Here is a 26,787-nt window from a genome sequence, read left to right on the forward strand (position 1 = left end):
CGGGTTTGATTTACTGTCTGTGCGGAGTCTGCACGTTCCCCCCCGTGTCTGTGTGTCCCCTCTGGGTGTTCCGGTTCCCTCCCACAGTCTGAAAGACGTGCTGGTTAGGGTGGATTGGTCATGCTAAATTCTTCCTCAGTGTTACCCGAACAGGCGCCGGAGTGTGCCGACTAGGGGATTTTCACAGTAACTTCATTGCAGTGTTTATGTAAGCCTACTTGTGACACTAATAAATAAACTTTTAAATAAGAAATGGAAGTGTTGAGGATTAACCAGACAATGCATGGTGAGTACTTAAATCTCCTAATTGCTAATTTATTAATTGCTAGCAAGGAGAACAGACACAGTGAATTTCACTGTGATATCCTACCAGAGTTCCGCAAACAGTGTCAGTTAAAGCAATTTTTAGCCAATTAGAGCGAATGTGCCAGTTAAAACACCAATAGCCTTATAGTTTGGTGTGCACTTTCAACCAATAGAATTCATTTGCATCCTTATCACTTATACACGCAGTTGTGCAGAATCCTTGACATTTTTAGCAGGCAGTGGTCAGTAAACATCCGGATCTCCTTTAACCCCAATCAACACTTGGAACATTCTGTGCTTTCTCAAGGACCCAGTCATGCTGCAAAACAGATTCAGACCCTCCACCTGCTGATGGCTGGTTCCCGTCTTCCACAGAAGACAGGTGGGATGGGCAATGAATGTTGACCCAGCCACATTCCGCAAATGAATAAAAAAACTTAGATGATCACAGATAACTCAGAGAGGTGTGGCGCTGGAGGAGATTATAGACATCGGGAGAGGAGCGAGGCCCACAGAGGGGTTTGAGATCAGGCACGAGAATTTTAAAATTGAATCATCGCTTGACCCACGAGCCAATGAGGGTGAACAAGCACAGGGAGAAGTGACAAGCTGCAACACAGTGGTTAGCACTGGTGCCTCAGAGCGCCAGGGACCCGGGTTCGATTCCCGGCTTGGGTCACGGTCTGCGTGGAGTCTGCACGTTCTCCCCGTGTCTGCGTGGGTTTCCTCTGGGTGCTCCGATTTCCTCCCATAGTCCGAAAGACGTGTTGGTTAGGGTGCATTGGCCATTGCTAAAATTCTCCCTCAGTGTACCTGAACAGGAGTATGGCAACGAAGGGATTTTCACAGTAACTTCATTGCAGTGTTAATGCAAGCCTACTTGTGACACTATTAAGTAAACTGTAAAACTTTACTTTTTATCGTCTGCAGTATTATACATTTTCCCCTTTTATTTTGGGGAGAACAATGCATTGATACTTTGCTCATTGGCCCCAACCTTTTTCATCATTAAACCTTCACCAGCTTGAAAGGCACTTTGGAGTGAATTTTACCATCCCGCCCTCCGTGGGAATCGGAGCGGGCGAGGGGCAGACCATGGAGAGATCCTTTGACCTCGGGCGGGATTTTCCGGTTTGGGGACGAGCGAGGTACGAAAATCCCGCCCTTTCGGTCCAAATACACTGACGCTAGCGCCTTTCTCGCCTAATCTCCTGACCGGGGAACAGTTCACTCACCAAGATGCATGGAAGCTCGAAGCAGGTGCTACACTTCTACTGGTAGCTGGCTGGGGGCCCTGGGGTCTACCTACCTTTCTCCACCATTCTCCCAGATCACGGGAGCCATATCTTTCTAAAACACCATAATAAAAGCAAAATACTGCAGACTCTGGAAATTGGCAATAACAGAAATTGTTGGAAAGACTCACAGATCAGCCAGCACCTGTGGGGCAGAGAAACCGAGTAAACGTTTGAGATTGGTGACATTTCATCAGAATTGGATGAGATTCTGATATGCCGCCAATCTGAAACGTTAACTCGGTTCCTCCCTCCACAGACGCCACCTGCCCTGTTGAGCATTTCCAACCTCCGAGCGCGACACTGAGATTCCACACTCTTACCTGAAAGCTGACACAGCCCACTGGCAGGTAGCGACAGTCTTCCAGCATGTTAAGGTACTCTGCCACCAGTGCCGCGGAGTGCACCAGGCACTGAGCTGCCTCAGCGTGGTTAGTCCACTCTGAGTGCTTCCCTGCCATGTTCTGCAACCAGGTCAGACGCAAATCCGGCGACGTCTGGTAACCTTTGGCGATTCTGTTCGATCAGGGCACAGTGTTAGTCCAAAACTGGTGCGTGGGCTGCATTTCAACACTCACATCATTCTTGGAATAAGCAATAATAAAAAAAAATCTAAGCATCAATAAAAGGACAGGCACGCATCCTTACCTGTACATCAGATCCATCAACATCTCTGGATCTTCCTGGTGTTCCTTCATCTTCACTGTGTCTGTGAGGATCATGTGTAGGTTAAACACCAGATCTTGTACCTGAACAGGAAGGAAGTAGCACATCCAGTCACTCCTAAGTCGTACAAACCTCCCACAGAATAATAATAACAGAAAGAGTATTTCCCACCTGCTTCCATTTATAACTTTCTGCATTCAATATTGCTGAAGAGAGACATGACTACTGAAACTTTTCATCTTGTACTCATCAGGACAAACACAAGAATACCAAATTTCAAACCGTTCAAAATTTGGAGTTCTTGCATTTGTCCTGACGAGTGCAAAAACGAAAAGCTTTAGCAGCATGACTCTTTATAGCAATATTCAAGTTCTGCACATGTTTATGTACATTCACTTCAATATGCCCTGATGCATATTTAACCTCAGATTTATCTCCCAGAGACCCACTTAGCTGTGCCGTCTCATCTCCAGGTAATGGCCAGCAACTCAGATTGGTTTCCAAAGCTTAGAAACCATACAGTGCAGAAGGAGGCCATTCGGCCCATCGAGTCTGCACTGACTACAATCCCACCCAGGCCCTATCCCCGTAACCCCACATATTTCCCCGCTAATCCCTCTAACCTATACATCCCGGGACACTAAGGGGAAATTTAGCATGGCCAGTGCATCTAAACCGCACGTCTTTGGAGTGTGGGAAGAAACTGGAGCACTCAAGAGGAAATCCACGCAGACTAAGGAGAACATGCATTCTCCGCACAGACAGTGACCCAAGCCAGAAATCGAACCCAGGAGCCTGGAGCCATGAGGCAACAGTGCTAGCCACTGTGCCACCGTGCCGTTTGATAAGGCAAACATTTTGCTCATTCCACCCCTGGAACACAAGGGCTCCTCCCAATCAGTAATAGACTGGAGATCAGACTGGAGGTTTAAGATACCTGAACACGGTTTCTGTTCAGGTAAGAAAAATTAAATTTCCTATCGCCATCATCCGTCTGTTTTAGTCCTTGTGACCTGTACATTTAGTGGAATTATAGAGTTCTGGCTTGTTATTTGTCTCCTGGATTTTGTTGAAAATAATTTTTCCAACTCCCCTTTGATGAGTGGATCAGTTCTGATGAAATGTTAACTCTGTTTCTCTCTCCACAGATGCTGCCTGACCCACTGGGTACTTACAGCAATATCATATTATACCTCAGAAGTATTCTACCTGTTCAGGGAAAGTGGTCTCACGCAGTTCCAGATCCTCCTCAGCATACGTCAGAATAGTCTTCAACGAACGGCGAAGGTATTCTTCATTGAAGTTTTGGGAAGTCCCCACTAATGAGGACAGTGACATTGTCACCTGCATTTTCACCCGGGCAAAGTTCTAAAGAAAGATAAAACGTTTGGTTCATTTTCATTGGACTCGAGCTGATGTATTTAGTGTGCAAGTCAAACTCCCAATAAATACTGTGCGAGAGTAGATTTAATTGTAGATTGACAATCACTAAGAGTAGTAGATTATCAAGGCTAGTTTCTTCTGTTAAACTACAATTCTGGGATGATTTTTCTTTCCTGCCAGAACAATGGTCTCTGTTGCAGAATAAAGGTCATTTTGACCTGTACAGTATCCCTCAATGAACTGCCATTGGTGAAAATGATGTGACCACTTGAACTGCAAGAGTTGAGTGCTTCTGCCCATGTCCCTTTCTAGGACGACATGGTTCAAACTATTCCCCCCCCCACTGCTGACTTGAATGGACGGGAATTAATTTGTGTTTAACAAGTCTGGCTTTGTGGTCCATTCATCACTTCACAAGAAACAAGCCTGCTTGAAAACACTGCACCATCAACCGGCCACTCAATCTACTATTCATCACTAACTTGGCCATTCAGCCTACGAATTACTTGGCAGCTGAGCCACTGAACACAGTATTGTCACTTCAACTACTCAACACACAATCCATCATCACTCAATGGGTCTCTTTGAGATGGAACATTCCAAATTTACAGGACAGGTAAATAATTGGCACATGAAGTTCAATGTAGATGAATATGAGCTAGTATATTTTGTTAGGGAGAATAGGGAGGTCAATTACTACTCAGAAGGTGAGAGTCTAGGTAGGGTAGAGGAACAAAGAGATCTCGGAGTGGAAATATAAATACACCAATCACGAGAAGTTGTGCCACAGGTTAGCAAGGTCATAGAAAAACAAACCAAGCACTCAGGTAGATTTCTCAAGGGATAAAATTGAAAAGTAGCGATGTTACACTGAACCTGTATCAAATCTTGGTTAGACCACAATTCGGGTAACATGTGAAGTTCTGGTCACCAGAATATTAAAAGGATATAGAGGTAGTGGAGAGGATTCATCATAAAAATCCGACAATGCAGAAGGAGGCCATTTGGCCCATCGAGACTGCACTGACAACAATCCCAACCCCTATCCCACAAATTTACCCCGCTAATCTCTCTAATCCACATATTCTGGGACACTAAGGGACAATTAGCGCAGAGTCGATGGGCCAAATGGCCTCCTTCTGCACTGTATGATTCTATGAAACCGGAGCATCCAGAGGAAACCCACGCAGACATGGGGAGAACGTGCAAACTCCGCACAGACAGTGACCCAAGTCAGGAATCGAAACTGTATCCCTGGAGCTATGAGGCAGCAGTGCTAACCACTATGCCACCGTGCCCCCCCGGCAAGGATTATGCCACCAGGATTATATTACAAGGATAATACCAGAAATCCAAAGGTTTACACATCAGGAAAGAATGAACAGACTGGGTCTCTTTATTCTTGAAAAAAAAAGGCTTAGGGGTGACCTAAGTTCTTGAAGATTTCAATAGAACGGACACAGAATGTTTCTTCCCATGGGGAAGAGCATAACAAGAGGTCACCAATGTGTGATAGTCACCAAGAAATCCAAAAGGAAATTCAGAAGACACTTCACTTTACCCATAGAGTGATGCCAATGCAGAACTCCCTTCCCCATGGAGTGGTTGAAATGAATAATATTTAAAAGAAGGCTGGCTAGCATATGGAGGAGAAGGGAACAAGAAGGTTATGCTGATAGATTTAGATGCAGGAAGGCGAGAGGAGGCTCGAGTGGAGCATAAATGGCAGCATTGGTTATTTGGTAATCTGAGTGGCATGGTGGGGGTAAAATACCGTACATTCATGACTGGGACCTGGGTTCACCTTTATTCTGACATCGAATGAAAGTTGCCTCTTGTTACATGCAAAATAGTTTCTGTTTTGTTCACTCATGAACATACCGAACACCTTGGCTACTCAATGTAATCATCCATCTTAGCCATTCAGTACACAGTTCACGATCAAATGGTCACTTAGTGCATTTTCATGGTCACCTCATCCACTCAATGCATTTAGCTGAACTATCTTACATGTTGAATTCCACTCTGGAATCCCACATTTATTGGAAACATGACAATTAAATATGGTGAGCCAGCAGACGTCTGTTATAGGACTGCAAAGGTAGGGTTTCTGTTGGAAATGAATATGATAAATGTCTGCCTTAGAATGTTACCAAAATAATAAGCCAAGTAATTGCCTAGTAATCTTGCAATAGTGTATCCATCAGTGAGGTCAGATCTGCACATTCAAACCTGCAGTCAGATCCCACCTTAAGGGAAGGATGATTGATGTGCAGAAGATGTAATGTGGGATTTCAGCACCGTCAGGTTAAGGACAGTATACGTTAGACTCCAATTCCTCTGAATGACAACCAATCTTGCAGTTATATAGCGTTACCCAAAGTGCTTGACAGCAGCTGGAGTATTTTTGAAGTGTTATCCCTGTTTTAATGTAACGAAATGCTGCAGCCAATTTGCCCACAGCAAACCCCACGGATAGCAATGACATGCTGACCGGATATTCTGTTTCCGTGAAGTTGGCGGAAGAATAGATTTTGGCCAGGAGAGAGCTTCCCTGCTCTCCTCCCAATGATATCTCAGGGTCTTTTATGAACACCTGAGAAGATAGATGAGATCTTCGTTTATCATCTCATCCAAAAGGGTGAACATCCAACAGTGCAGCAGTCCCTTTGGTATGCACTGAAGTGTCATCCTAGAAACTTGTGCTTAATACTCTGGATTGGGAACTAAACTCATAGATTTCTAACTCAGGCAAAAGATTTACCACTAAGTTCTCATTGACATCTCAACACTGTTGAGACAGGGTGAACTAACCCCAACAACAGAAGTCCACGCCCGCTATATCAATATTGCATTTTTGCTATTTCACACATTTGCCCCTCCTCTCAGCGAGAAGTAATATCAGAAGGCAGTTTTGAGCTTCAGACCGAAGAGTGAAGTGAGCAGAAGCCATTTTACATTCAATATGTCGGAATGAACATGAAGCCATGTTCCAGACATGAACGTACAGTGCTTTACCCCACCATTCCGCCCAGATTACAGTCCTTATAAATCAGTACCCACTCTCCAATGTTTCATTCATAAAAATATACAAGATGTACTTACATTGCCAATCTCAAAGTTCTGCCTCATCAGCAGGTAGAGCGAGGCGCTAGCATGGGCCCGAATGCTGCCCACGCTGCTGCTGCAGTGTCGCAGTAATCTTAAACACAGATCAGCACAGAGCTCGGTGTCCTCCTCAAACAGCATTTCAGGAAACTACACAGAGAGAATCAGAGGATCAATCAACCAGCAGAATGAGAGGATCAGCTCAGCACCTTCGAACACAGGACTGAGCCACAGTTACACACGATGCTGTCGCAGAAATGGGGAAATAACTTAACCGGAGAAAACGTGCTCAGTGAAAAGTGTCACCGATTTAGTTTATTTATTAGTGTCACAAATAGGCTTATATATTAAACACTGCAAGTTTCTGCCAATTGAAGAGATATTTCAAATAAAGTAGTAATTTTTTTATTGAATGAAACAGAATTCAAGATTATCACCGGAATGTTAAAGTTAAAGTTAAGTTAAAGTTTATTTATTGTTCACAAGTAAGGCTGACATTAACAGTGCAATGAAGTTACTGTGAAATTCTCCTAGTCGCCACAGTCCGGCACCTGTTGGGGTCAATGCACCTGATGTTATCGCTCCGCCCGCCATGGGAATCGGAGCGGGCCAGGGGCGGACAATGGGAAAGTCCGTTGACCTCGGGTGGGATTTTACGGTTTCGGGACAAGTGAGACTGTAAAATCCCACCCTATATGTCAACAACTAATGGCACAAAACAGAATCCATCATTTATTATAAACTTCATGGTGCTTAAAGGTGCACAGAGTCAAGGCCTTGTTTAGCAGTGCATGAGTGACAGTGTTCATTGGCAAGGTTGCACCCTGAATTTGACAACAGAAGGATTGAAATCGGGGGTGTGGGGGGGGGGGGGAAGCGGCTGCTTACACAGTCACTGCAGGCGCTAAGGGAAGAAAAGTGTTGGGAATAGAAGAATTCTATACTAAAAATCGTTCCTAAAATTCAGCAAGGTGCTTACCTTAAAGACCAGTGCCCGTTGCGTGGCAAAGCAGTGCTGCAGGAAGTGGGCACTCTGGTTAGAGGCCATGGCATGGAGAATGACCTTCAGTACTCCACTCAGTACACTCTCTTTAGACTCCGCCACCATTACTGTCTGTGCAATGGAAAACAATACGAATATGAGAGACACTGCTCACCCAACGTCAACTCCAAACGCTTACTAACTATGAACTGGACCTATTTCCAGCTAGTTGCAACCCAGCTTCATTATTTATTAGTTCATTGCCACAATGGTTTTGATGTCATTCATATGTATGTTATCTACCCTGTTATCTACCCTACAGTTCAGGAGGCCGCCATTTGGCCCATTGAGTCTGCACCAACCACAATCCCACCCAGGCCCTATCTCCATAACCCCATGCATTTACCCTAGCTAGTCCCGCTGACACTAAAGGGCAATTTATCATGGCCAATCCACCTAACTCCGCACGTCTTTGGAGTGTGGGAGGAAACTAGAGCGCCCGGAGGAAACTCACACAGACATAGGGGAGAATGTGCAAACACCACACAGACAGTGACCCAAGCCGGGAATCGAATCTGGATCCCTGGGGTTGTGAGGCAGCAGTGCTAACCACTGTACCAGCATGTCGCCATGTTCTTATCGCTTCATTTAATTCTCCCCAACCTAACCTACTCGTACTTACTCGAGGGTATGGGGATAAGGCGGGAAAGTGGAGTTGAAGGTTATCACATTGGATCAGTCATGATCTCACTGAATGGTGGACAGACTTGATGGGCTGAATGGCCTACTTCTGTTCCTCCGTCTAATGGCTTCTGGAATCATTTACTTCATTCTTATCCATGATAAGTACTGAAAATTCATTCCTTCGATCTTTCCAGATATTGACAGTGTCTTCTCAGTCTCCCTTATGCTACAGGTAAGCTCCAAACTATTTATAGAGTGATAGTGGTTTGCAGCATGGAAACAGGCCCTTCAGCCCAACCTGTCCATGCCGTCCCCTTTTTTTAAAACCCCTAAACTAATCCCAATTGCCCGCATTTGGCCCATATCCCTCTATACCCATCTTACCCATGTAACTATCTAAATGCTTTTTAAAAGACAAAATTGTACCCGCCTCTACTACTACCTCTGGCAGCTTGTTCCAGACACTCAACACCCTGTGTGTGAAAAAATTGCCCCTCTGGACACTTTCGTATCTCTCCCCTCTCACCTTAAACCTATGCCCTCTAGTCTTAGACTCCTCTACCTTTGGGAAAAGATATTGACTATCTAGCTGATCTGAGCCCCTCATTATTTTGTAAACCTCTATAAGATCACCCTTCAGCCTTCTACGCTCCAGAGAAAAAGTCCCAGTCTATCCAGCCTCTCCTTATAACACAAACCATCAAGTCCCAGTAGCATCCTAATAAATCTTTTCTGCACTCTTTCCAGTTTAGTAATATCCTTTCTATAATAGGGTGACCAGAACTGTACACAGTATTCCAAGTGTGGCCTTACCAATGTCTTGTTGAACAAGACATCCCAACTCCTGTATTCAATGTTCTGACCAATGAAACCAAGCATGCTGAATGCCTTCTTCACCACTCTGTCCATCTGTGACTCCACTTTCAAGGAGCTATGAACATGTACCCCTAGATCTCTTTGTTCTGTAACTTTCGCCAACGCCCTACCATTAACTGAGTAAGTCCTGTCCTGGTTCAATCTATCAAAATGTATCACCTCGCATTTATCTAAATTAAACTTCATCTGCCATTCGTCAGCCCACTGGCCCAATTGATCAAGATCCCGTTGCAATCAGAGATAACTTTCTTCACTGTCCACTATGCCACCAATCTTGGTGTCATCTGCAAACTTACTAATCATGCCTCCTATATTCTCATCCAAATCATTAATATAAATGACAAATAACAGTGGACCCAACATTGATCCCTGAGGCACACTGCTGGTCATGGCTTCCAGTTTGAAAAACAACCTTCGACAACCAGTTTTGTAACATATGCCACGATTCACCAAGAAGTCTCACAACACCAGGTCAGAGTCCAACAGGTTTATTTGGTAGCACGAGCTTTCGGAGCGCTGCTCCTGCATCAGATGAGTGCCACTCAGCGCTCCGAAAGCAAATAAACCTGTTGGACTCTCACGTGGTGTTGTGAGACTTCTTACTGTGCTCACCACAGTCCAATGCCGGCATTTCCACATCACGATTTGCCAAATACAACAGCCCAATCTGCCCTGAATGCCAAGTTGCTTCTGCCCTCCAACTCATCCTGAAAATGCCACAGCAGATCCTCCAATGTGCTTTTTTTCAATCAAGCAACTGTGAAGCCAACAATTCTCAGCTGGCTGGCGTTGTAAGGTGAAAGTTGTCCTCTGCTCAACTTCACTCTCGTGTAACTTGAGCTTCTCACTGTCTTATATTGGCTCTGTCAAGAGCTAACTATGGTGAAACTGCATGTTAGCCAGTAGCTCAGCCACGTTAGCCCACATTTCTTTACCTGAACAATGATTTCAAGTGTATCCAAAACCACGAGGTTAGCTTCGGTAACCAAGTTTCCATCTACAAGGGCATCATGCTCCATTTCAGTCTTTGTCCTGAAGAGGGAGAGAAAGAGAAGCATCGACCAGTGTCTAATTACTCGACCTACAAAGACACACCAATTGGCCAACAGGAAACCAGCCTCCCATCCATTGACTCTGTCTACACTTCCTACTGCCTCGGCAAAGCAGCCAGCATAATTAAAGACCCCACACACCCCAGATATTCTCTCTTCCACCTTATTCTGTCGGGAAAAAGATACAAAAGTCTGAGGTCACGTGCCAACCGATTCAAGAACAGCTTCTTCCCTGCTGCTGTCAGACTTTTGAATGGACCTACCTTGCATTAACTTGTTCTTTCTCTACACGCTGGCCATGACTGTAACATTCTGCACTCTCTCGTTTCCTTCTCTATGAACAGTATGCTCTGTTTGTATAGCGTGCAAGAAACAATACTTTTTGCTGTATGCTAATACATGTGACAATAATAAATCAAATCAAAAATCAAAATCAAACAGAAGCATTAGAAACAGGAGAAATCTATTTTGCCCATTTTATTTTACTCCAGTGTCGTGTTAGCGACAATTTATCTTCACAATCCTTATTCCTTGCCATTTCTTCATGTCCCTTAATATCTGTGCTTCCCAAATATCTATCTATTTTCCCTTTAAACACCCTAATTGTCTTTGTATCCCCGGCAAAGAAAAGCAGCAGATTGGGGCACAAACAGCAGAGGCAGCCGAACAGATGCTCTCAACCTCTGTGACAAAGAAATCTATAAACTCCTTGCACTTTCTGCTGGAGGCAGGAGTGGAGGCAGCAAGACAGGAAAATTAATTTGAGGAGATGGTGAGTAGTGGAGGATGGAATCAAGGTTATTCTTGCTCTCCAAGATGCTCCTCGAGCGGGTGGGAGGAGGTTTTGGTATTGGAGAGGGAGGATTGATAGTTGTCCTTCATCAGGTCTGAGCACTAAGTCAATTGAGTTGAATTAAGCCAAAGATGTGCGGGTTAGGTTGATTGGCCATGCTAAATTGCCCCTTAGTGTCAGGGGTTTAAGCAAGGTAAATAGGTAGTGTTCTGGGGATAGGGCCTGGGTAGGATTGTGGTCGGTGCAGACTCGATGGGCCAAATGGCTTCCTTCTGCACCATAGGGATCTATGACTGGCAGATATGTTCAACTCTGCGTTTATTAAACCTGAGTGAGCAATGATGGGAACCATAATGAGGAACTATCAACATCATTTGGGAGTTACCACTGACCAGAAGTTTACCACCAAACCTGCACATTTTTGGACTGTGGGAGGAAATCGGAGCACCCGGAGGAAACCCACGCAGACACGGGGAGAACGGATAAACTCCACAGTCACCTGAGGCCGGAATTGAACCTGGCCATATAACCACTGTGGTTCAGAATTCTGCAGAGAGTAACTCACCTCCTGATTTCCCAAAGTCTCTCCATCATCTGCAAGGCACAAGTCAGGAGTGTGATGAAATACTCTCCACTTAACCTGGAAAAGTGCAGCTCCAAAGAAGCTTGACACCATGTGGACCAAAACAGCCCTCTGATTAGTACCCATCCACCACCTTCAACATCCATTTCCTCCACTGCCAATGAACAGTGGCACCAATCTGTACCATCTACAAGACGCACTGCAGAAACTCAACAAGCTCCTTCAACAGCACCTTCCAAACCCGCAACCTCTACCGCCCAGAATGATAAGGGCAGCAGATGCTTGGGAACACCACCACCTGCAAGTTCCCCTCTCCAAACTGCATTGGAAATATACTGCCATTGTTTCACTGTCGCTGGGTCAAAATCCTGTCTGGTTAATCCCTATTTAACAGCATGGTGGGTGCATCTATACCACATGGGCTGCAGAGATTCAAGAAGGCAATCCACCACCATGACACCCACATCCCATGAAAGAATTAAAAAAACACAGATAGGAGATGGTGCAGGCACTGTTAAGTGCGCAGGTATCACAAGTGGAGATAATGGCTGCAAAGTTATTCTGGCGAATAGAGGGCCATAGGCTAAGCAGTTGGAAATCAGAAAGTACAATGATAAAGGCAATATACTGCGGGCGCAGGAATCTGAAACAAAAACAGAAAATGCTGGAAAATCTCAGCAGGTCTGACAGCATCTGTGGAGAGAGAATAGAGTAAGGAGTCTAACAACACCAGGTTAAAGTCCAACAGGTTTATTTGGTAGCAAACGCCACTCGCTTTCGGAGTGCTGCTCCTTCGTCAGGTGAGTGGGAGATCTGCTCTCAGACAGCAAACAGGGCATATAAAGACACAAACTCAATTTACAGAATAATGAATGGAATGTGAGTCTTTACAGCTAATCAACTATCTGTAACCCCCACAACTTGCCTGGACTTGCAAAATCTCACTGGCTGTCCTGTCTGGAGACATCTCTTTAACCTGTGCTAAATGCTCTCTCCACTCACATTGTCTGTACCTTTAAGACTTGATTAGCTGTAAAGACTCGCATTCCAATCATTATTCAGTAAATTGAGTTTGTGTCTTTATATGCCCTGTTTGCTGTTTGAGAGCAGATCTCCCACTCACCTGACGAAGGAGCAGCGCTCCGAAAGCTAGTGGCGTTTGCTACCAAATAAACCTGTTGGACTTTAACCTGGTGTTGTTAGACTCCTTACTGTGTTTACCCCAGTCCAACGCCGGCATCTCCACATCGAGAGAGAATAGAGCCAACGTTCCAAGTCAGGATGACCCTTCGTCAGACACAGATGCTGTCAGACCTGCTGAGATTTTCCAGCATTCTCTGAGGAAAGTACAGTGAGTGTGAATTATAAATCTATGCACTTCTTCCAGATTTCCTAGCACGTCTTCCACAATCTAGAACAATTTCCTTTATGATTATAAACACCTCAATCCATTAATTTCTAACCCCTTTCTCCACAGGCAATAACCCAAAATTATCCATCATCATCATAAGTCAGATTTGTCATTTCAGGTCTTGTCTCAGACTTTCCCCTGGGCAGTGATGGGGCATCCAAACCAAACACAGTCATCCAGATGCAGCCTGGCCAGAGCTCTGGTTAGCTACAGTCACACTTTTATTTGCAAACTAATGCTGTCCAGGTTCAAATTTGAGTTAGTACCCAAGGTAGTTCTCTCAGTATAGGGCCACAGCTGAATCACTTTGAAACTGATGCAAGAACATTAGCAGGCAGCACAGTGGCACAGTGGTTAGCACTGCTGCCTCACAGCGCCAGGGACACGGGTTCAATTCCCCCTCGGGTGACTGTCTGTGTGGGATTTGCACGTTCTCCCCTTATCTGCATGAGTTTCCTCCAGGTGCTCCGGTTTCCTTCGACAGTCCAAAGACATGCAGGTTTGGTGGTAAATTGCCCCTTAGTGTCAGGGGGATAAGCAGGTTAAATATGTGGGGTTACAGGGATAGGGCCTGGTGCAGGCTCGATGAGCTGAATGACATCCTTCTGCACTGTAGTGAAGTGCTGGAAATACTCAGCAGGTCTGGCAGCATCTGTGGATACAGGGGCAGAGTTTATGGATTAAGTCTGTGATTTGCAATGTTAGCTATATCTCTCCCTATAGATGCTGCCAAGCCTGATGAGTAGTTCTTATTTCAGAGTTCCAGCATTTTCTGTTTTTATTTCAGAGTTCCAGCATTTGCAATAGTTTGTTTTTTTATGAGTTTGGTATTAGTTCTATTAGAAACAGAAAGTGGAAGGTCAATGACACAGCACAGAAACAATCCTTTGGCCCAACTTGTCCTTGCATTTATGCTCCACTCCAGGAACTTCCTTTGGTTTAATTCAACTCAACTGACTTAGTGCTCAGACCTGATAAAGGATAACTATCAATCCTCCCTCTCCTGTACCAAAACCTCCCCCCACCCCATTCTAGGAGCATCTTGGAGAGCAAGAATAACCTTGATTCCTTCCTCAACTACTCACCGTCTCCTCAAATTAACTTTCTATCCTGCTACCTCCACTCTTGCCAACCACAAGTGCCTATTGAGGCAATGTCAATCACAATAGTTATGAGGGCAGTAGGTTAATATCTGAATCAGTCATATGTTAAAGGGTAAAAAAGTAGGAAAACAGGATTTGTGTAGACTGAGAACTGTGCTAGCACAGACCTAGTGGGTCTTTGCCGCAGAAGGCTGTGGAGGCCAAGTCATTGAGTGTCTTCAAGACAGAGATAGATAGGTTCTTGATTAATAAGGTGATCAGGGATTATGGGGAAAAGGCAGGAGAATGGGGATGAGAAAAATATCAGCCATGATTGAATGGCGGAGCAGACTCGATGGGCCGAGTGGCCTAATTCTGCTCCTATGTCTTATGGTCTTCTAAATGACCTCATTCTGTGCTGAAAGTTCCAAGTGAGTTTACGCAGGGTTGTGACTGAACTGATAATTGTGGGGAGGTCAGGGGGAATGGGAGAATGTGCAATCTCCCTGTTCTGCAGAAACAGCCACATACTTGTCAACCTTATCAGCATTCTGCCTCCAGTGAGTGATGTTCTTTCGCCAGCGAACGTTTTCTTGGCTTCCATATGGGCTCCTCTCTACAACAGATTGGAGAACATCAGATTTTGATTAAGTGCCTGCACTTAAACCAAAAAACAGAACAATTTAATCTAAGATACACTTTTAAATAGGTAGCCCATCTGAACCATATGACGGTTACAATAACAATTGAGATAACTTTAGTCTGAAACCAGGGGTTATGAACTGACTGTAGTAAGCAGTTAGTGTCTCATGTTTTACTTCCCTTTGCAGCACGGTGGCACAGTGGTTAGCACTGCTGCCTCACAGCGTCAGGGATCCAGGTTCAAATCCCGCCTTGGGTCACTCACTGTCTGTGCGGAGCCTGCATGTTCTCCCCGTGCCTGCGTGGGTTTCCTCTGGGTGCTCTGGTTTCCTTCCACATTCCAAAGACGTGTGGATTAAGTTGATTGGCCATGCTAAATTGCCCCTTCGTGTCAGGGGAACTAGCAGGGTAAATACGTGGTCTTACGGGGATAGGGCCTGGGTGGGATTGTAGTCGGGGCAGGCTCAATGGGCTGAATGGTCTCCTTCTGTACTGTAGGGCTTCTATGATTCACCCAATTGCACTCATTCTCCAGCTGAGAGTGTCAAAATACCAGGCCACAGAACATCTTCAGCAACTGTGGCCTTTTTCTTGAGCTGTCCAGACACCACAGAATGGAGACCAGAAGCTGCAGTTTGATTACACAACAGTAGGTACTGATATTTCACCATTAAATGTCACAATCTCATGTACTGACTGAAGATTCTATTTACTTGCCCATACAGTATAGCACTAACATCTGTTGTTACCAGCCATGTGAATTCCAATAAAGATCTGAATAAAGAGATGGAAAGATGCACTTCTGGTTTTGTCTAGCTAAAGACAGAATGAACTGGGATTGACTGAGTGTGCGCACTGATCTGCATGCATGTGACATTAACGTACAATCAACTCCCCTATCCTCTCTCCAAAGATGGTCTGTGCCACAGAAAGGAAAATAGGTTAGGGTGCTACATGGCACCAGTAACCAGTACTCAAAGTGGATGGATGCAGGCACTGAGTGAAAAATACACACTTGTCCAGTCTTACACATAGAAACATAGAAATAGGAGCAGGAGGAGACCACTTGGCCCTTCGAACCTGCTCCGCCATTCATCACGATCATGAACAACTGCCACTTATGCATGGCACAGAAAATCAGCTTGTGCTACTTTACTGCAGTCAACGTTTGGACCTTCACGATTGAAGGAGGCAGTGAGTTGATCTGAAGCCCCAACCCAACAAAAAATGGATAGACACAAAACCATTACTTTTGGCTGCATATGGAAGGATAATAAGAGAATGCTAGACATGCAGGTTAATGGGAGAGAACTCAAACAGAGCCTGGCATACCTCGACTCCGGCGCACCATCTCTTGCCGAGCTCCGACAGTCCCTAGAATGGCCTCTTCCAGTCGTGCTTTCATATCCTGGGACTTCTTAAACGTCAGGCTGTTAATCCGCTCGAAGGATTTCTTACCCTGAAACCAATCAATAGCAACTTGAAAGCTATTTAATGGCTAGGCCAAGATTCCTTTGCTCTTGTGGCCACTTGCCTTACTCTTACCTCATGTTATTTGGAGAAGTGCATCATCTGCAGCCAGAGACTATACCACACTCCCAGTGAGCAACTGCACCAGAAAGAAGACCTGCCTATCAGTGCAGTTAGACAGACATTAGGGGCGGCACGGTGGCACAGTGGTTAGCACTGCTGTCTCACAGCACCAGGGACCTGGGTTCAATTCCCGGCCTGGGTCACTGTCTGTGTGGAGTTTGCGCATTCTCCCCGTGTCTGCGTGGGTTTCCTCCGGGTGCTCCGATTTCCTCCCACAGTCCAAAGACGTGCTGGCTAGGTGCACTGGCCATGGTAAATTCTCCCTCAGTGTATCCAAACAGGTGCCGGAGTATGGCGACTAGGGGATTTTCACAGTAACTTCATTGCAGTATGAACGTAAGCCTACTTGTGGCTAATAAATAAACTTTAACTTTACTTTACATCATTCATTGCAAACCTGAGAACAGACTAGCTGTTTGCTGTCTGCAAGATTTTCAATTCTATTTCTAGATCCTCAAGATCATACATTTAAATATCTGAATATTGCTCAGATAATGTTAACAGAGTGAAAAACATGTGCCTCATACAGGTCTCCCTGGGAGGTTTCCCCTCACCATGAAGTAAAGGGATGACTAAAACCTCAATTACTCAATGTATTTAAAATATCATCGCTTGCAGTGTAGGGAACAGCAAGGCTGAAGACCATGGGTGGGATTTACCCGGCCACACTCGCCGTGAAACCGGAAAATCTCGCCTGAGGTCAAGAGACCTTTCTGTAGTCTGACCCCTTGCCCGCTACAATTCCCATGGCGGGCGGATTAGGAAAATTCACCTCATGGAGTGATGATGATTAAGGTGATGACTTCAAGCTTGTGGACTTTGTAAACCTGACAGATTATTGGAGGAAACAAAGGATTTGCCACAAGGTCCAGAAGTTGCTCTGATCCTTAAGGTAATTTGTGGATCACGGTTCCAAACCTGAGACTCTTCCGATCAAGAGCTTGTGCAACATGAAGACTCTGATGGAAGAGACTGGCAGCTTTTCGGTCTGCAGTCCTGTAGTTTCACTAACTGCGTCGAGGCACATAAATGTACATAATCTACATATAAAACAGCTATCTTTAGTTTTTCAGAAATCTGCTGTGTGAATGATCGCAGTGTAGCTTTGGCCATTTAAATGACTAAGCCTTTGGTACTAGTAGGTGGAAATATTTGGCCGCGGGGGGGGGGGGGAACGGACAGAAAAATCATGAGTTTAAAGGGACAATGCCAATGAAGATATGGCAGGGATTTGAAAGATGACAAAGATTCCTAACATAATACTGACCACAACAGCTCTCATTGCAATTATTTAACATAAAGCTCCTTTTGTTTGGGTTCACTTTCTGGTCATCTTCCCATAGCAAGTTCATGGTGCTCTATCATATGTCAAATTTTGCCTGATTACGCTCCTTGTGATAGGTATACTACTTTAACGGTGGTATAAATAAATATATAAAACGGTGGTATAAATAAATATATAAATGCAAGGTTTTGTTGCTTGCCAACTTACCTATGCTATGTTTTTTTTTTATTCATTAATGGGACATGGGCGTCACTGGCTGGGTCAGCATTTATTGCCCATCCCCAGTTGCCCCAAGGCAGTTGAGAGTCAACCACATTGCTGTGGCTCTGGAGTGACACATAGGCCAGACCAGGTAAGCACAGCAGATTTCCTTCCCTAAAGGACATTAGTGAACCAGATGGGTTTTTCCAACAACGGTTTCATGGTCATCAGTAGATTCTTAATTCCAGATATTTTTTTTTATTGAATTCAAATTCCACCATCTGCTGTGGCGGGATTCGAACCCCAGAACATTAGCTGAGTTTTCTGGATTAATAGTCTAGCGATAATACCACTAGGCCATCGCCTCCCAATATAATCAATATCTTTTCCCAAGGGTAGGGGAGTCTAAAACTAGAGGGCACAGGTTGAAGGTGAAAGGGGAGATATAAACACAGAGGGTGGTGAGTGTCTGGAACAAGCTGCCAGAGGTAGTAGTAGAGGCGGGTACCATTTTGACTTTTTAAAAGCATTTAGACAGTTACGTGGGTAAGATGGGTATAGGGGGAAATGGGTTAAATGCAGGCAATTGGGATTAATTTAGGGGTTTAAAAAAAAAGGGTGGGAAGAACAAGTTGGGCCAAAGGGCCTGTTTTTATGCTGTAAGACTCTACAACTCCCATGTCTGACTCAAAGAGGGGATAACAAATATAACACACGGACCAGATATCAGACTCTGACAGAGGAAATGCAGAGCCATTGCTAAAAGTGAACTGTAGGCACAGACATCCACTCACACATCACAGGCCCCTTGTGCTTACCTTATACTCGAAGCAGGAAATGCAGAGGTACAGCAAGTCCAGCAGGCGGTTTAGCTGGAACACAGACAGGTCTGTGAACCATTTTTGCAGGATCTCCTCATCTGCATTCTTCAGAACCCAGAGGAAACAGATGAGGAGGATGCGACTCGATTCAGCCGATAGGGTGGAGTACTGCCGGCTGGGCTACAAAGACAGAGAAATTTACATTGCAACCCATTCAGTACATATCACAGCAGCCATGCCTGTCGTTGCAGAAATGGTACAGACTTGTTTTCAGACTGTGACCAGAAGGGCTAGTATATTAGTATCCCTGGAAGTCAGCGAGTCAGGCTGAAATAGAAAAATCTTGTCACTTAGAATCATAGAATCCCTAGAATCCCCATTTGGCCCATCGAGTCTGCACCGACCACAATCCCACCCAGACCCTATTCCTGCAACCCCATATATTTACCCTGCTAGTCCCCCTGACACTAGGGTCAATTTAGCATAGCCAATCCACCTAACCCACACATCTTTGGACTGTTATATTTGGACTATTTAAAATAGTTCCTGCCCCCCAGCAAAAATAAGCTGCAACTAATTCTTATTATACATGGCATTGGTAAGCCGATATCCAGCTTGTGGCAAGGTAATGTACATGTTGACACCAGGATTTGGAGCAGCAAGATATTTCTACTTTTATACTACCTTTGTGGTTTTCCAATTTCATCTCCATTAAAGAGAAGGGTGAAGGATGCGGGTTAGTGGCGAAGGAGAGAAGGTGGTACACTGGTTAGCACTGCTGCCTCACAGCGCCAGGGACCTGGGTTCAATTCCCGGTTTGGGTCACTGTCTGTGTGGAGTTTGCACGTTCTCCCTGTGTCTGTGTGGGTTTCCTCCGGGTGCTCCGGTTTCCTCCCACAGTCCAAAGATGTGCGGGTTAGGTGGATTGGCCATGGTAAATTGACCCTAGTGTCAGGGGGACTAGCTAGGGTAAAAGCATAGGGATATGGGGACAGTGCTTGGGTGGGATTGTGGTTGGTGCAGAATTGATGGGCCGAATGGCCTTCTTCTGTACTGTAGGATTCTATGATTCTATGAACAATGTAAAGAAGGACAAGGTAGATCATAGAAACCCATAGATCATAGAAACCCTACAGTACAGAAGGAGGCCATTCGGCCCATCGAGTCTGCACCGACCACAATCCCACCCAGAACCTACCCCCACATATTTACCCGCTAATCCCGCTAACCTACGCATCCCAGGACTCTAACGGGCAATTTTTTCAACCTGGCCAATCAACCTAACCCGCACATCTTTGGACTGTGGGAGGAAACCGGAGCACCCGGAGGAAACCCACGCAGACACGAGGAGAATGTGCAAACTCCACACAGACAGTGACCCGAGCCGGGAATCGAACCCGGGACCCTGGAGCTGTGAAGCAGCAGTGCTAACCACTGTGCTACCGTGCCATGCGTCAGTCTATAAAGATCAACTTTAACTCCACCCAGTAAGAGATTTCATAGAATCATTGAATCCCTACAGTGCAGAAGGAGGCCATTTGGCCCATCTAGGCTGCACTGACAATAATCCCACCCAGGCCCTATGACCTATACCTGTAACCCCACATATTTACCCTGCTAATCCCCCTGACACTGAGGGGCAATTTGCCATCCTTTGGTCTGTGGGAGGAAACACGAGCACGCGGACGAAACCCACTCAGACAAGGGGAGAATGTGCAAACTCCACATAGACAGTCACCCAAGACCAGAATTGAACCCCGGTCCCTGGCGCTGTGAGGCAGCAGTGACAACCACTGTGCCGCCCAAGGTGTTTGTCAACTGATCCCAGCTACCCTAACCAGAAATCCATTCCCTGTGTCAATCGCCCTGAAAATAATTGCGGAACTGGTTCAAGATTTCCCTTTTAACCTGTTTCTTCAGATTTATCCAGTACAACTCGAACAGAACATTCACAGCTGCCTTGTGACACACAACTGGGTGGACGACTTTCCAGCTTGCTCAGCGGGGAGTCGATGATCAAAGAGGGAGATACTTGTGCAAGATCTGGTTCTATTTTACTGCATCTTTTCAGCAAACATTTTAACAGTTTTTACAGACAGTCCTTCGTATGCTCAAAAACTATAGCCACCTTGAGCTTGATGCCAAATACATGAAGGACAAAGTTACTGGGACAAAAGACACTCACAGTAGAAGAGAATGGACAGGGATTCCCAATTCAACTATGATTACACAATCTAGTAGAATCAGCCTGAAAAAAACACTGAGGGTTGAATTCTCCGGGCCCCTCCGCAAACAGAAAAGGCTGGGCAATTCCACCCTAAGTATCTGATTTACTAAGGGGTCACTCGGCACGGTGGCACAGTGGTTAGCACTGCTGCCTCACAGCGCCAGGGACCCGGGTTCGATTCCCGGCTTGGGTCATTGTCTGTGCGGAGTCCACACGTTCTCCCCGTGTCTGCGTGGGTTTCCTCCGGGTGCTCCAGCTTCCACCCACAATACGAAAGACATGCCGGTTGGGTGCATTGGCCAATGCTGAATTCTCCCTCAGTGTACCCCGAACAGGTGCCGGAATGCAAACTATTTAAAATAGTTCCTGCTCCCAAGTGAAAATAAGCTGAAACTAACTCCTATTATACGTGGCATTGGCAATCCGATATCCAGCTTGTGGCAAGGTAATACACATATTGACACCAGGATTTGGAGTGGCAAGATATTTCTACTTTTATACTATCTTTGTGGTTTTCAATTTCATCTCCATTAAAGAGAAGGGTGAAGGATGTGGGTTAGTGGCGAAGGAGAGGAGAAGGTGGCACAGCGGTCAGCATTGCTGCCTCACAGCGCCAGGGAACCGGGTTCGATTCCCGGCTCGGGTCACTGTCTGTGTGGAGTTTGCACATTCTCCCCGTGTCTGCGTGGGTTTCCTCCGGGTGCTCTGGCTTCCTCCCACAGTCCAAAGATGTGCAGGTTAGGTGGATTGGCCGTGCTAAATTTCCCCTTAATGTCAGGGGGACTAGCTAGGGTAAATGCATGGGGTTATGGGGACAGGGCTTGGGTGGGATTGCGGTCGGTGCACTCGACAGGCCGAATGTAGGATTCTATGAACAATGTAAAGAAGGACAAGGTAGATCATTCAGTCATGCATCAGCCGAAAAAGATCAACATTAACTCCACCAAATAAGAGATTTCATAGAATCATAGAATCCCTACAGTGCAGGAGGAGGCCATTTGGCCATCAAGCCTGCAACAACAATAATCCCACCCAGGCCCAATCCCTATAATTCCACATATTTACCCTGCTAATTCCCCTGACACTGAAGGGCAATTTGCCAATCTTTGGACTGTGGGAGGAAACACGAGCACGCGGAGGAAACCCACACAGACACGGGGAGAATGTGCAAACTCCACGTAGACAGTCACCCAAGACCGCAATTGAACCCCAATCCCTGGCGCTGTGAGGCAGCAGTGCTAACCACTGTGCCACCAAAGGTGTTTGTCAACTGATCCCAGCTACCCTACCCAGAAATCCATTCCCTGTATCAATCGTCCTGAAAAAAAATTGTGGAACTGGTTCAAGATTTCCCTTTTAACCTGTTACTTCAGATTTAGAGTACAACTCGAACAGAACATTCACAGCTGCCTTGTGACACCCAACTGGGTGGACGACTTTCCAGCTTGCTCAGCATGGAATCGACGATCAAAGAGGGAGCTACTTCTGCAAGTTCTGGTTTTATTTTACTGCATCTTTTTAACAAACATTTAACAGTTTTAACAGACACTCCTTCGTATGCTCAAAAAACCACAGCCACCTTGGGCTTGATGCGAAATACATGAAGGGCAAAGTTACTGGGATAAAAGACATGCACAGTAGGAGAGAGAGGACAGGGATTCCCAATTCAACTATGGTTACACAATCTAGTAGAATCAGCCTGAAAAACATTAAGGGTTGAATTCTCCAGTCCCCTCTGCGAACAGGAAAGGCTGGGGAATTCCACCCTAATCTGATTTACCAAGGGGTCACCTGGCACGGTGGCACAGTGGTCAGCACGACTGCCTCACAGCACCAGGGACCCAGGTTCGATTCCCAGTCTGCACGTTCTCCCCGTGTCTGTGTGGGTTTCCTCCGGGTGCTCCGGTTTCCTCCCATAGTCCGAAAGACGTGCTGGTTAGCTGCATTGGCCGTGCTAAATTCTCCCTCAGTGTCCCCGAACAGGCGCCGGAGTGTGGCGGTTTATCACAGTAATTTTAACAACACCGCCTTTCAAAGTGTGTTTGATTCGTTACCTGCATGGCATTAAATTATCAAAAGAAATAAACCATCTCTGGAACAAGCTCATACAGATATTCCACTGTCACTGAATGGTGTCCTACCATAACAGGAAGCTGGAATGGGGAGCTTCTGTTTGGGTGAGGTACAGGCGACCCTGCTATTGCCATGGCGATTGTCTGACTGATCATGCTGTTGTTCTCGGAATCCACTTCATCCATGGTCGAGGCAATGAAACGGCCCTTCTGGTTGCCATTCTCTGCTGGGAAAGGGGAGCAATGAGTAACTATATTAGAACTTTATGACGTGATAAAGACAATCCTTCCAGTGATCAGAGTTCAATCACCATCATGTTTCACATACAGCAGGCTCAATGACATTTATATAGCTTTATATGCAACAGGCTTATTTGCTGGGATGTAACATGGATAGAGAGTAATCACCACTATCCCAGACACTGCTCACATTCATCCCAATCGAGTATAAAAGTTGGCAAATAATGTTACAGTTACATAGAATCCTGCAGTAGGAGGCCATTAAGCCCATCAAGCCTACACCAACCACAATCCCACCCAGGCCCTATCCCTATAACCTAGCATTTACCCTAGCTAGTCCCCCTGACACTAAGGGGGAAGTTATCATGGCCAATCCACCTAACCTGCACATCTTTGGACTGTGGGAGGAAACCAGAGCAACCGGAGGAAACCCACGCAGACACGGGGAGAACGTGCAAACTCCACACCGACAGTGACCCGAGCCGGGAATCGAACCCAGGTCCCTGGCGCTGTGAGGCTCACCACTGTGCCACCGTGCCGCCCGAAAACGTTGGTTTGGTCACATTTGGAATACTGTGTCCAATTCTGTTCACCACATTACCAGAAGGATGTGGAGGCTTCGGAGAGAGTACAGAAAAGATTTACCAGGATGTTACCTGGTTACCATAGTATTAGCTATGAGGAGAGATTGAATAAACGGGGATTGTTCTCCCTGGAAAGACGGAGGGTGAGGGGCGACCTGATAGAAGTTCATAAAATTATGAAGGGCATAGATAAGGTAAACAGTTGGAAGCTTTTTCCCAGGGCAGAAATGACAATTACAAGGGGGCACAAGTTCAAGGTAAGGGGGGGAGAGGTTCATTAGAGATGTGCGGGGCGGGGGGGGGGGGAGTTTTTTTTACAGAGGGTGGTGGGGTCTGGAGCAACATTTAAGACTTATCTAGATAGACACATGAACAGGCGGGGGAATAGAGGGATAGAGGCAGTTGGTCTAGATAGGACAACGTGATCGGCGCAGACTTGGTGGGCCGAAGGGCCTGTTCCTGGGCTGTACTGTTCTTTGTTATCATCATCGTTTCATCTCTGATTTTAATCTTTTCCGTTTTGTCCCTCTCCTGTCAACCATTCTTTTTCCACGGGGTTTTTTGAGGCCTGAAATGCTTTAACCTCCTTTCTATTTCCTCTCGTCCTCACAGCCTTGCCCTAATTGATTGCTCCCAGGTCTGACTCTCCGAAGGTTGTTCTCCAATTCCTCCATGGTCTTGCCCTTTCCTATTTCTTAAAGTTTATTTATTAGTGTCACAAGTAAGCTTACATTAACACTGCAATGAAGTTACTGTGAAAATCCCCTAGTCGCCACACTCTGGCATCTGTTCGGGTGCACTGAGGGAGAACTTAGCATGGCCAATGCACTCTAACCAGCACGTCTTTTGGACTGTGGGAGGAAACCGGAGCACCCGGAGAAAACGCATGCAGACACGGGGAGAACATGCAGACTCTGCACAGACAGTGACCCGAGCTGGGGGGGATCGAACCCAGGTCCCTGGCACTGTGAGGCAGCAGTGCCAACCACTGAACCTCCTCCAGCCTTATTACCCTCAGAGATTTCTACACATTACCAAATCTGGCCACTTGCACATCCCTAATGTTCTTCACTCCACCACTGATGGTCCTGTCTTCAGTTGCTTAGGCCCGAAACCTCTCTGCCTCGCTTCACCTCCTTTAACATGTTGACTAAAACTTAGCTCTTTGACCAAGGTTTTGGATATCCTATGTAGCTCAGGGCTGCTCCTGTGAAGAGCCTCAGATGTTTCCCTACAGTAGAGAAGCTATATAAATGTCATTGAGCTTTTTATGGCAGATATCTTGTCTGCACTAATCAAGAGAGAAGATCAAACCTCTGCAGTGCTGTGTACTCTGACATTTAAAAAATAATTCTTCCATGGGATTAGAGCATGGCTGGCAAGGCCAGCACTTGCTGCACATCCCTACTCACCCCCGAACTGAGTGCCTTGCTAGGCCATTTCAGAGGGCAGTGCAGAGTCAACCATATTGCTGTCAGACTGGTTAAGGATGGTAGGTTTCATTCCAAAAAGATCATTAGTGAACCAGTTATATTTCTACAACAATTGATAATGGCTTCAAGATCTCCATTAGATTCTTAATTCCAGATGTTTTTTTATTGGATGAATTTAAGTTCCAACATCTGATGTGGTGGGCCTGGAACATGGGTCCCCAGGGCATTATTCTGGGGTTGCTGGATTAACAGTACAGTGACAACAGATGCCACTACGCTGCCGCCGCCTCCCCTTATGCTACACTCTGAACTACGGTTAACCTATATCATTAGTGCCGCAGCGAAACAGAAGACCCTTTCCTACCTGTGAAATCGTACAGCTGTGGCAAGGTATCCATGACAATGCCAATCAGTGGCAAATACAGCTTAGTGACGTGGGCTTTCACCTCACAATCGGTGTACCGAGGGTCTGCATCGTGACTGCACATCAGGTTGTGGATGGCGCCAATTGCCTTTTTGTGCAGAAAGAACAATCTAGAAAAGAAGAAGCGTGCACACAGATAGAGAGTGAAACTATCCGTAGACTGTAACAGGTTAATGGTCTACCAATACTGTCACAAATGGTGGGTTTTTGCAACTGTTCTACAGCCTCAGCTTGAACCAGGAGCAAATATCCAAAGGTATAAATACTTGCAATTCTGTAGTGTTCACTACTACATTGTTATAATGGCAAAAACGGAAGCCATTTTATGTTAGCAATATCTCACAAACAGCAAATGGACTAATGGCCTCTTTAACCTGCAAGGAGTTTCCTGGTTCAGGTGGGCAGCACAAGGCCACAATACTGTACATTTCCAGGCATTACCAACCGACACTTAATGCACACTTCCTCAACTACAGATTCTCTCTGTGGCACTGAGCTGCAACTCTGAGTAGCATACTGTTCATTCCATACTATATCATTGCATTTACCAATTCTGAGAAGAACATTAAAAAGAGTAGGCCATTCAGCCCTCCGAGTCCCCTCCTCCATCCACCGAGATGATCGCTGATCTTCTCCTTCGACCCCATTTCCCTGCACTATCCCTTGATGTTTTTAATATGTAGAAATGGCAGGTGAAACTAGAACTAGGGGGCATAGCCTCAAAATAAGGGGAAGCAGATTTAGGACTGAGTTGAGGAGGAACTTCTTCACACAAAGGATTGTGAATCTGTGGAATTCCCTGCCCAGTGAAGCAGTTGAGGCTACCTCATTGAATGTTTTTAAGGCAAGGATAGATAAATTTTTGAACAGTAAAGGTCCAAGAAAAGATCAGCGATGATCTTATTGAATGGCGGGGCAGGCTCGAGGGGCCAGATGGCCTCCTCCTGCTCCTAGTTCTTATGTAAATCTATTGACCTCCATCTTGAACATGCTCAGTGACTGGGCCTTCACAGCCCTCTGGGGTAGAGAATTCCAAAAGGTTCA

The 26,787-nt window shown here is 45.7% G+C and overlaps 1 protein-coding gene across 6 annotated transcripts in view; it reads right to left on the bottom strand.

Moving 5' to 3' along the window:
• Positions 1–26,787, bottom strand: part of dock6 (dedicator of cytokinesis 6) — a 226,535-nt gene that overhangs the window by 40,335 nt on the left and 159,413 nt on the right. For 4 of the 6 annotated variants that reach the window (XM_078234904.1, XM_078234901.1, XM_078234900.1 and 1 more), the window contains 11 exons: positions 25,684–25,853; positions 23,132–23,289; positions 18,761–18,943; positions 16,196–16,322; positions 14,753–14,837; positions 10,236–10,332; positions 7,738–7,872; positions 6,756–6,908; positions 3,477–3,635; positions 2,250–2,350; positions 1,925–2,117 (listed from right to left, as the gene is read on the bottom strand). In XM_078234904.1, the coding sequence (XP_078091030.1) occupies positions 1,925–2,117; positions 2,250–2,350; positions 3,477–3,635; positions 6,756–6,908; positions 7,738–7,872; positions 10,236–10,332; positions 14,753–14,837; positions 16,196–16,322; positions 18,761–18,943; positions 23,132–23,289; positions 25,684–25,853 (1,561 nt within the window). The remainder of the gene's footprint in view (positions 1–1,924; positions 2,118–2,249; positions 2,351–3,476; positions 3,636–6,755; positions 6,909–7,737; positions 7,873–10,235; positions 10,333–14,752; positions 14,838–16,195; positions 16,323–18,760; positions 18,944–23,131; positions 23,290–25,683; positions 25,854–26,787) is intronic. The other 2 variants (XM_078234903.1, XM_078234899.1) reach the window with 1 other exon arrangement.

Source organism: Mustelus asterias, chromosome 19, assembly GCF_964213995.1.
Source record: "Mustelus asterias chromosome 19, sMusAst1.hap1.1, whole genome shotgun sequence".
NCBI classification, from domain to species: Eukaryota; Metazoa; Chordata; class Chondrichthyes; order Carcharhiniformes; family Triakidae; genus Mustelus; species Mustelus asterias.